Source organism: Myxine glutinosa, chromosome 1 (genome assembly GCF_964187855.1).
Source record: "Myxine glutinosa chromosome 1, kmMyxGlut1.1, whole genome shotgun sequence".
Taxonomy (NCBI): Eukaryota; Metazoa; Chordata; class Myxini; order Myxiniformes; family Myxinidae; genus Myxine; species Myxine glutinosa.
The window spans coordinates 351,188,004-351,199,958 of NC_136261.1; the positions used below are offsets into that span (position 1 = coordinate 351,188,004).

An 11,955-nucleotide genomic window follows, 5' to 3' on the forward strand; every position below is an offset into this window, starting at 1 on the left:
TTGCGGGGAAAAATGGCCTCTGAAGGTGGTTATGGTTTTATGTAATGCCTGCTGCTATTTATTTATTTATATATATATATTTTTATATATATATATATATTTATATATATATATATACATATATATATATACATATATATATATATACATATGTATATCTATATATATATATATATATATATATATACATATGTATGTATATATATATGTATATATATATATATATATATATATATATATATATATATATATATATATATATATATATATATATATATATATATATATATATATATATATATATATATATTTTATATATATATATATATATATATATATATTTTTTTTTTTATATATATATATATATATATATATATATATATATATATATATATATATATATATATATATATATATATATATATATATACATACACACACACACACACACACACACACACACACACACACACACACACACACACACACACACACACACACACACACACACACACACACACATATATATATATATATATATATATATATATATATATATATACACACATACACACACACATATATATACACAGTGCATTCAGAAAGTATTCAGACCCTTTCACATTTTGTTATGTTGCAGCCTTATGCTGAAATCGTTTAAATTCATTTTTTTCCCTCATCAATCTGCACTCAATACCCCATAATGACCAAGAGAAAACAGGATTTTAGAAAGTTTTGCAAATTTATTAAAACCAAGCCATGAGGTTTGAATGACTGATTCCTGGCTCCTGGCTCAAAAAACGACCTCATGGTTCCTTTCCTCCATTCAAACTGGTTGATTGAGTGATTTTTATATTGCAGGCACCTGCAACTCACCACAGGTGAGCTCAATTCCAAAGTAAAGAGGAATCACCTGCTTGAAATCTAATTATTTCTGTACACCGCACCTTTCCTATGCCATCTCCAGGCATTGCAAATCGTCATTGCCGGGCACCGAAGGGGGCTCGGCAGTCACGCACGCTGAAAGGGAGTACTCGGTTTTCACTCTGGTTGTTTGTTTGTTTTCTTGTTTTCTTTCTTTCTTTCTTTCTTGTTTGTTTGTCCGGGCGATATCTCAGCCATCCTTTGAGCTAGGAAGCTGAAATTTTGGCACAGTAGTGAGCAAGTCCTTTGTCAAAAACGGTATTTTTTGTTTTTTGAATAATCAAAATAATCATGAAGTACTTATTTAATTAATCAAATTTCCTTTCTCTTCTGACCATTAACTCAGACACCTTTTGAGTTAGGAAGCTGATATTTGGACATGCCAATGACCAGGTGATTTGGCTGCAAAGGCTATTTTTGATTTATTAATGAATCAATCAATTAATCGATAAATTATTTAATTATTCGGTTAATGACTAAAAATTTTTTTTTTTTTAAGTTAGATTCTGATGAAATGGTGGTGGTTTATGTGTTCTTTGACCGAATTGATTAATAATTTAATTTTTTAATGATTACTATTTATTTCTTTTCCTTATTAATCATTTATTTATTTTCTTTGTCATTTGGCCAATATCTCACGCATCTTTTGAGCTCGGAAGCTAATATTTGGACATGAGTGACAAAGTGATGTGGCTATCAAGGATATTTTTGATTTATTGATTAATCAATTAATCGATTAATTATTTAATTATTCGATTAATTACTAAAAAAAAAAAAAAAAAAAAAAAACAGTTACAGATTCTGATGAAATGGTGGTGGTTTATGTGTTCTGTGACCGAATTGATTAATAATTTAATTTTTTCATGATTATTATTTATTTATTTTCATTATTAATCATTTATTTATTTTCTTTCTCATTTGGCCAATATCTCAGGCACCTTTTGAGCTGGGAAGCTAATATTTGGACATGACAGTGACCAAGTGATGTGGCTATCAAGGATATTTTTGATTTATTGATTAATCATTTAATCGATTAATTATTTATTGATTCATCGATTAATTATTTCTTGATTAATCAATTAATTATTTAATTTTTTATTGATGAGTTATTTAATTAAATTTCTAAAAGATACATCTTCGGATGAAGCACTAGTGGTTTAGTTATGCCATTAGCCAATTGATTAAGAAAATATTTTGTGATAATCTTTTATTGATTTTAATTATACAATTAATCAATCAATTAGCGTACACCTCTCCCTCCCAATGCAGCCTCTATGAGCTTAGGTTGGGTTAGGGTTGCGGTATTGCCGGGCGCCGGTGGCGCCCCGGCAATGCCGCGCTGTAGGATATTTAATTATTTGGCATGAGGGCGGTGTACTTTGAATGTATCTGTACTTGTTTTCAGCTTTTTTTGTTTTGTTCCACTGCAAACCAAAGAAATACATTTGTGGATACCAAGAAAAAAAATTTAATTTCAACAAATTTCTCGAAGAAATGGTGCATTATTTGAAAAAAGTGCAAGGGTGCCAATATTTTTGGCCACGACTGTATAGATATATATAATGTGTGTGTGTACTTTGCCCTTCTGTGCCATTCACCTGAATTCTGGAATGCAATTACTATTGTTATTATTTCCTCCCCTGCCCCTCCACAGACAAGCTATCCAATGAACGGGTTAGGGTAGTCATGGAACACATCTGGAAGTTGCAAGAGTTTTGTAACAGCATGACCAAGCTGGCTGTGGACCCAACAGAGTACGCCTTCTTGAAGGCTATTACACTGTTCAGTCCAGGTGTGCATTGGGCTTCTTGGTTGTTGCACCACGAGTCGTACACCACAACCTTACAACCTCCTTTAAAGGTTACAGTAGAACACTCAATCACATGTCTTGGCAGGAATTTGTTAAATTGTGATTTAAAGTGTTAAATTTAATGTTCATTTTTATCGCACTGTTCATTTATATCACTCCATTGGCTGCAGATTAGCAGTGCACATCAAACCTAACTGGCTTCTTCTTTCAGATGCATTAATTGCCATCATCTTGCATCGGAACCGAATGTTTCGGCTAATGTTTAATCGCATTTTGTAACATTTTTAATGATTATATTGCTGCATTTGTTGTAGTATAATGTTGTTCATGTTTCTTTATGAAATTATTTGTATGATAATATAAAACTACAGCAATGTAACTGTATCGCCAATATTCCTCCGTAGTCCCACAACGAGTATATGCCCTCATTTACTGTCCTAAAATAAACAAGTTTGATTTAAATCCCTTCAGCTGTTTTCAAGTATCACATTTTCACCAGTTCACATCAATCGGTGAAGCGGTTTCGGAGAAGGGATTTTTCAAATTATCGGCTTCCAAGCTAATATGGCTGCCACACCATGTGACATATGACCTTAAAAAATGTCTCACTCTGCATATGTATGGGTCAGGGCTCACGTTTGTGAAGTTTCGTGTTGATTGGATAAGGCTTATTTTTCTATCCAAGATGCCTGCCAAACCACATGACCTACGACATCATCATTTTCATACTATCTATCTATAATTCCAGTAATCTCTGTATGTCTGTATGTCTGTGACCGCTGTTTCTCGACAACCACGGGTCCGATATACTTTAAACTTGCCAGGTATATTGCTGGGGACCCGAGGATGTGCCTTTTCAAGGTTTCATATTAATCGGAGAAGTAGTTACCGAGCTATGTCCAAAAAACGATTCAACCAATCAGAGAGCAGCGAGCTATCACGTGTGCCGAACGTGGCGAACAGACTCTGCCTCGGACGGCACATTTGAGAGCGTATTCATTTATTTCACGTTGGCAAACTATGTTGCCGTTAAACTATGTTTTAAAACTAATTAAAACTAATTTGCGATTCTTTCGCTTTCCTGCGCGTTTGTGCACGCTATGGCGATTTCTTTACCAAACTCCGCAAGCCGTTCGCTTTGGACCAAACCATTTCATGTAAATAGAGGGGGGGGGATTGTCACCGTACTCGCAAGCCGTTCGCTTTGGACCAAACCATTTCATGTAAATAGAGGGGGGGGGATATAATTTTAGATATATATATAGTACGGGCATGCCCTAGTATGCAACAATGGTGTTAGATTATATTTGTAAAATTTTGCAACGATAGGGTAAGCGGTTTCTGAGATATAAATATTTAATATTTTCCTTCAATCCAATATGACTGCCACCCATGTGACCAATGATGTTTTCCTGATAATCTTTCAATCGCCATGCTTAATCAATGATACACGTAAAGTTTCGAGTCAATCGATTTGGTGGTTTGGGAGAAGATGTTTTTTTAGGGTTTTAGGTTAAATCAAATACGGCTGCCAAACCATGTGACCTATGATGTCATATATTTAATATTTCAATACAAATGTGTCATAGATCATGTGCATGCAATTTCCGATTTTTAAGATAAGGAATTCAATTGAAATATTTTTGGCTTGTATACCACTTCACCTATGATGTCATCATTATCATGCTTTTGTTCCCCATTGGGAGTACTTCACAGTGTGCCATGTTTCAAATTTTTTCATTCAGCACTTTCCGAGAAATAATTTTTTAATTATTTGCATTTAATCCAAGATGGTTGCCATACCACGTGACCTATGACAACACAATTATCATTTAAAAAAAACATTTTTCATTGGTGTCACTCCAACCCTGAAAGTTTCATCTCGATCGGACATGTGGTTGCTGAGAAAAACGAAGTTTAGCCCATATGGATGGATGTTGGATGGACCGGACAATCCAAAAACATAATGCCTCCGGCCACCTTAGGGGACGAGGCATAAAAATGAATGGTGTTACAATGTAACCATGTAGAAACGAACCGTGTGATTCCCAAGAGTTTATATTACATCTCTATCTCGTTTCAGCCGATCACGTGCGTGTTCCTGCGGAACGCAACTGCGTGATGATCTGGTGTTTTACTGTACTTTATTAATTTTAAACACCTGTCCCCTTGTTGCTGTTTGAATAGACCACCCGGGGCTAATGAATACTGCTCAAATAGAGAAATGCCAGGAAAAGGCACATGTGGAGCTCCTCGATTACATGAGCAGGATCTCCCCAGACGACCCAGCACGGTAAGTAGGTTTCTCTTGGCAGGCTTTGGAACGTACCAACGGATTTTAAGTCTCCAGCCGGGAAAGTTTTTAAACATTAAGACTGCTTGCCAGACTTTTCACAATTCTCAGGTTTCTGCTCATTTTCCTTTAAAATCAGCTCAGTTTGGCCGGGCGGCCAGCTCGAGGAAGAGTCCTGGTTGTTCCAAACTTCTTCCATTTAAGAATTATGGAGGCCACTGCGCTCTTGGGAACCTTCAATGCAGCAGAAAAAAAATTTTGTAGGCTTCCCCAGATCTGTGCCTCGACACAATCCTGTCTCTGAGCTCTGCAGGCAGTTCCTTCGACCTCATGGCTTGGTTTTTGCTCTGATATGCATTGTCAGCTGTGAGACCTTATATAGACAGGTGTGTGCCTTTCCAAATCATGTCCAATCAATTGAATTTACCACCGGTGGACTCCAATCAAGGTGTAGAAACATCTCAAAGATCAAGAGAAATGGGAGGCACCTGAGCTAAATTTCAAGTGTCATGGCAAAGGGTCTGAATACTTATGTCAATGTGATATTTCAGTTTTTTCTTTTTAATAAATTTGCAAAACTTTCTAAAATCCTGTTTTCTCTTTGTCATTATGGGGTATTGAGTGTAGACTGATGAGGGAAAAAATGAATTTAAACGATTTCAGCATCAGGCTGCAACATAACAAAATGTGAAAAAAGTGATGGGGTCTGAATACTTTCTGAATGCACTATATTTGACTGGAAATTTCCAAGAACCCCAGCTTGCAAGGGATGTTTGTATTTAATTAATCATTCCTTTTGTACAACACACCTTCATCCCACTCCATTCCCCCCCCCCCCCCCTACCCCTACTCCCTCCTACCCCTATTCCATCATGAATGACATTCCCCCTACCCCTCCCTTTCAAAACTCCCACCTCACCCCTCTTCCTCAAAACTCCTTCTCTCATCTCCCCCCTCATCCCTCCCTTTCAAACTCCCCTCTCACCCCTCTCCCTAAAAACTCCCACCTCACCCCTCTCCATCAAAACTCCCACCTCATCCCTCCCTTTCAAACTCCCACCTCATCCCTCCCTTTCAAACTCCCACCTCATCCCTCCCTTTCAAACTCCCACCTCATCCCTCCCTTTCAAACTCCCTCCTCACTCCTCTCCCTCAAAACTCCCACCTCACTCCTCCCTTTCAAACTCCCCTCACTTCTCTCCCTCAAAACTTCCACGTCACCCCTCCCTTTAAAACTCCCCCCTCACCCCTCTCCCTCAAAACTCCCACCTCACCCCTCCCCTTTAAAACTCCCCCCCCCCTCACCCCTCTCCCTCAAAACCCCCACTTTCCCCTCCATTTCAAAACACCCCACTCTCCCCTCCCCTTAAAAACTCCCCCTCAGATTATCATATCTTAATACATTCTTCAACACATGACCTATCATTTTCACACAGATACCCAATGCTTGCTTTAAACATGTACTAATGGCATAAGTAGTCTACATTACACCTGTCACCCCCCATCACATTCCTGCAACAATATATATGTATATGTATACACACTTGGTTTCCTTACATTTTGTGTGATAACTAGTCAATATCCGCTCCGTCCGGGAGTGAGAGGATTTGTTTTCAGAATTGGAATATTTTCCCATTCCCAATACTCCTCCCTCCGGCAGGAATGGGTGGTTATACATGTAGAGGTGAAAATATAAAGTTGTCTCCCCACACTTGGGATCACAGGGAGATGTATTTGTCATACGAATGCACAAATGCAAAATTTGGTGGAGGTTGGCCAAACCGTTTTTGATTGCATACGGAACAGACATAGATGGACATTGCCTTATTTTACATAGTTGGATGAAATGGCAGTGACATTATATATGGGATGGGGTAGAGATATTTGACATCACAACCCAGAGTGTCCCTTTAATGTTGTATTGCTTGTCATTTAGTGCCACTGGACCTTGTATTCATATAAAAATGCAATTTTAGAACTTGTCGACTCATTGGCAATCTTGGAGTCTGAAATTCAACCAATATCGATAAATCTGTGGATAAATCACTATGTTAATGTAAGTAACTTGTATGACAGCTTGAACTGCTTCTTGTCTCCCTTCTTGCTCAAATTCAGGCTGGCACGGCTTCTTCTAAGGCTACCTGCACTGCGCCTCATGAGTTCCGCCATCACGGAGGAGCTTTTCTTTGCAGGACTCATTGGTAATGTACAGATTGACTCCATCATCCCATACATCCTGCGCATGGAGGCTGCAGAGTACAACAACCAGATCTCTGGTGGCTTAGCCTAATTTTACCATTCTGCCCTCTATTCTGGAGAGGTGTTTGCTTAAAGTTATCCCAGTCAGAACTGGCTATGAAACTTTGGTTGGCATTCTAGCAGGAGAAATGTTCGGCTTCAACTGCTTCTGCATTGATGGAAACTGGGGTACATTGAGTCATTTTATCACAGGTATCCATGGCCAATGATATTCGAACCAACATATTGGCACTTAATCTCATTGGCCAAGCATAGCTGCTCGAGAGACGTCCCATTGCACAAGGTCCAAAATTCACCCCAGTTTCCCCTACTGGGCGCACATGCCAACTGAATTTTTTTTTTATTCTAGTCGAGAGGCAACCGATCCTCCGGCTTTTAATTAATAATATTACATCAGTCATCTGTCCTGGATTGTAAAAGTTGTCATTTATTTCCTTGTAATACACATGAGGTAAAAACGTCTTTTAAGTACAGGTATTAAGGCTCATGGAAGAGCAGAACAGCAGGGGGAAAAGGATCGAGAGAGAAATCGAACAAAGGGGGAAGTTGGACATAACAAATGTATGCACTACAGCACAAGGACAGGAATTGCAGACACCTAGGGAGAAAAACGTGGTGGCTGAATGGGGGAATGCAAACTGTTATAAAACAAAAGGAGGCGTACCACAAATCCCAAATGGTAGAAAACAGTTAACCAAATATCACGTAAAGAGGAGTCACAAAAGCTTCTGTTACAAAAATAAAAAAGATATAAAGTCATTTCACCCTCTGCTCCGTCACCCCCACGCCTTATTGATTGGGGCCATTTTGTGCAGCGTCAGAAAGGTGAAAACTGAAGTGGCAGCATCTTCAATAAATAAGAAAATGGCTCATATGAGCATCATCAGTCTTAAGGCAGCTAAAACAACACAATCCTTGCTATCGGTGTGAAAAGTGTGTTGGTGGATCATCTGAAGAAGGCTGTGGAGGGGAAAGGTGCTGATCCGGACGAGTTTGAAGTTCAAGTTGAGGCTGCACCAAAAAAAAAGCGATGAAGAAAACTGAAAAGTATTCAGACCTGATATCAGGACGGTGTTGAGACGTACTCTGACCTATGTGGTATCAACGCAAGCAAGCAATCTTTGTGCTATTATGCCACTGGAAGCTTCAAGCAAGGGCCTGAAGTGTGATAATGTGATCAGATGTTTCATCGGGAGATCATGCCCCACTGTTTCTAAGGTCATGTATGACATTGTTATTGCACATTCAGATGGGCTGAAAAATATGATAAGCTGCTCGGGGAACTGCCTCTTTCCTCGCCTCCAGTTGTCTGCTGCTGGTTCTCCCATTACGGACTTGCAAAAATGAGGGCAAATGAACAGCAAGGTCGGCTGATCAAAGACCAAAAAAACTATGCGACCTTCCAGACCCGGTTGACCTTCCAGAAATCAACCCATGCGGATAAATCGGACTTTCCCAAAAGATCCCGAGTTTTGAGGCAGTTGCAGAGTGGGAATAGTTCCGGTACTTGGGTGACGGTAGTAAGGAGGGCCTGTAGGTGCCCACAGCAATGGATTCTCCTGGGAGGGGCGCAGAGCAAGCACCTGTTTGTGCATCAATGACGCACGATCGGTCAAGCTGGGAAGAGCTAGACAGACACAGGTACGAGACAAACCGCATACTCTTTAACATCGCAGAGTTCACATCAAAGAGCCTGAGTCAAGGTGTCAACTTGACGCAGGCATTAAAATTATTATTTTGTAAGCAGCCCATGGCTGTTGGTTGCACCATTGCTGGGAATGTGGCAGTGCCGCTGATGCAGTGCTCCGTGTTTGTCAATGTGTGCCATCCTTCAGATGGATTCGGCATCACGCCTGCTGGTATTAGTTGGTGGGCGTTCAATATCACATGGTGTCCTTTGGGGGTAGATTAGGTGAGGCATCACCAGCACCCTAGCCAAATTCCAAAGTCCTGTTCTGTCCTCACTTACGAGAGAGCATTGCATAAGCGGCACAACCTTGCCCTCAGCCAATGATGCTACGCCGCAGGCTTGTGCAGCATTCAAAAGATGACTGGGAGAGTTATGCAATAGAGCTGCATGAAGGCATCAGATTATTATGGGAGACTAGAATACCCCAAATATAGCGTGGGCAGAATACAGACGGCATCATTGCTGTGCTGAGGTTGTTTGATGCACAATTTGTAAATTTGGTGAATGAAGAACTGTTGGTGCAACACGTGATGGAACGCACCCGTGTGAAGGAGGCAGGCCAATAGCCGTCATGTTTCAACCTAGTTGAGAATAAGAAGGCGGAACTGGATGTTGTGGATCTCTATGTCAGGCCACCAATTGGAAGCAGTGACAACGCATATCTGAGCTATGACTCAACTTGGGTGACAGGTTCGAGGACATAGTTAATTGCAGGCATCTGAGATACTGAGGGACGAGCCATCAGAAATGTGGAAAAGACTGAAGCACTATCGAGATTCCATTTCATAGTGTTGACTGTGAAATCGCCTGCGGACACCGAAGCACGTGACTGCAGGGTGATGCATGGTGCAGTCCTTCAATGCATTGAGGTTACGGCATGTGATGTAGAAAAGTGCCTCAGCAGCCCGGAACCGATTAAATCTCTGGGCCCGGACAGATTACACCACAAGCTACTTCTGGAGTCGGTGTATGTTATCGCACAACTGATATGTGAGCTGCACCAGAAAATGCTGGATCTGTAAATATGTCTGGAAGATTGAAAGACAGCTTATATATGTCCTATCTTCAACAAAGTTAGTAAGCAGGGCATCGGCAACTATCAGCCTGTTAGTCTTGCCACGGCACTCAGCGAGGTTCTAAAAAGCATTCAAGACTGGGATGTTGTAGCATGGCGGCGGATCTTCCTTACGGACATAAGCAGCGAGTACGTGGATAGTGTCTACTTCGTGTGGGCAGAAGTCATGAATGGGGCCTCTCATGGCTCAGTACTTGTAGTACTTGGATCCCTTCTCTTTCTGGTTTACACTGACGACACAGTTGAAGGTCTGGAATATTCTCCTCTTTTCCGATCTTACCAACCTGTAGAGAACAATGGGAACAGCCATTGATGTACTTACGCGATTAAGCCCGATAGTTTCATCAACGAAACTTATTGGACAGGTTGTGTGTGTGACAAGGAAGAATCAATTCAATTTTGGTGAATATCTGGATCCGGCTAGTAGAATTTTTAAAGTGATTCTTCACCATTGAGTGATATGGCCAACCGGGTGGGGGTATGCTCTCTACTGAGTGCCGTTCTAGTTTTACAGTATGTTTTATTAATTGTATTTATCACAATTTCTGGGGATTTAAAGGGTATTATTTGCTGTCGTTTATTGCAAATGTACAATATTTCAGTTTTATACAATGTTAACTGGATTTTCTTGGCTTGGTTGTAGAACCGAACCACCATTTATAAGTCTATCGGACAAACAGACAAACATATACGCGACAGAACACAAGACTGTTAGATGAGACAACCACAATCTCTGAGATCGATTGGAGTAAGGCACTTCCTGGGGTACTCTGGGTACCAGTGACATCATTGCAATAGCACTGCCTTTCTCACCGCACTCAGCGGGGAATTTCCGAAGGGGGAATTTCTCCCTCCTCATGGATGCCAACCTTGTCTTAACCTTTTAAATGTTGAATGTCAAGCAAAGAAGCAGCACATACCCCTTTTAGTCTTTGGTATGACTGCTGGGGTTGGAAGTGCCAACCTCCCAGACTCAGAACGGACGTTCTAACCTAGGTGTCGACAACCTGAGGGCTGGATCCGGCCCCCAAAGACATTCTGCCCAGCCGCATAGACACATTCAGTTCAGACTTCAGACCCGAGGAACACTCGGCTTTCAATTCCTTTGTATTGCGGACATCTATTACAAAGAGGAAAATTATCCAAGCAGAAAAGCATTAGCAGAGCCAATAGTAGAAAGCGAAGCAGAGGGAGACGGAAGCTGTGATGGATTGATGTAGTGCAGAACCATATAGCAGTGCAAGGATTCCAAGATACTGACACAATGGATAGACAACTGTGGAGGATGAGGGTCTGAGCGCCTGACCTCAGTTTGACTGAATGCCAATGTAAGAAGACGTTTTTGAAAACAAGAGGCACACACCAAGTTGATATCTTACCTCAAGCAGAGTGAGATGATGTTAGCTACGGAAATGGACAGGATCTAGCGATATTCCATCAGGATTGGGGACAGGGGTGGCAGAGCGGAGCAGGGACTATGGGAAACGGAGCTTCTGACGTGGACTACAACATAACCACCAGCACGAGCATTCGTTTTGTTAAAATGGTACAAAAACTAACCAAGGAGCGAGATTAATGAATCGGGCCAATCTGTATCTATTAGAAGGATAATAGCTGGAGGTGACTGCAACCTGAAGGGAGAGGAGCCCTTGCCATTATCCTTGTGCTGTATTTTTATCTACATCGAATAACTGCCAATGAGGCAAAAAAAAGCAATCTTTCCTCTACAACTATCTCGTTTGTTTAAAATGTAGATACAGTTATCGATAAATTAACTCTGCTTTGACAATCATAAGTTTTCATTCTCAATCACGCCCGAAATTAAGTGACCCGATTTTCCGCATCACCGATTGGTTTCTGAGTTTTGTTCTTTTTCGGCATGCCTCTCGTTTTATCTCCTTTAA

At 40.4% G+C, this 11,955-nt stretch overlaps 1 protein-coding gene across 16 annotated transcripts in view; it reads left to right on the forward strand.

Annotated features, from left to right (window-relative positions):
• LOC137415977 (nuclear receptor subfamily 2 group C member 2) overlaps window positions 1-8,045 on the forward strand; it is a 115,272-nt gene extending 107,227 nt beyond the window's left edge. For all 16 annotated transcript variants that reach the window (XM_078769918.1, XM_078769922.1, XM_078769917.1 and 13 more), the window contains 3 exons: window positions 2,579-2,716; window positions 4,922-5,027; window positions 7,143-8,045. In XM_078769918.1, the coding sequence (XP_078626044.1) occupies window positions 2,579-2,716; window positions 4,922-5,027; window positions 7,143-7,317 (419 nt within the window). In that variant the 3' untranslated portion in view covers window positions 7,318-8,045. The remainder of the gene's footprint in view (window positions 1-2,578; window positions 2,717-4,921; window positions 5,028-7,142) is intronic.
• The last annotated feature ends 3,910 nt before the right edge of the window (window positions 8,046-11,955 follow it).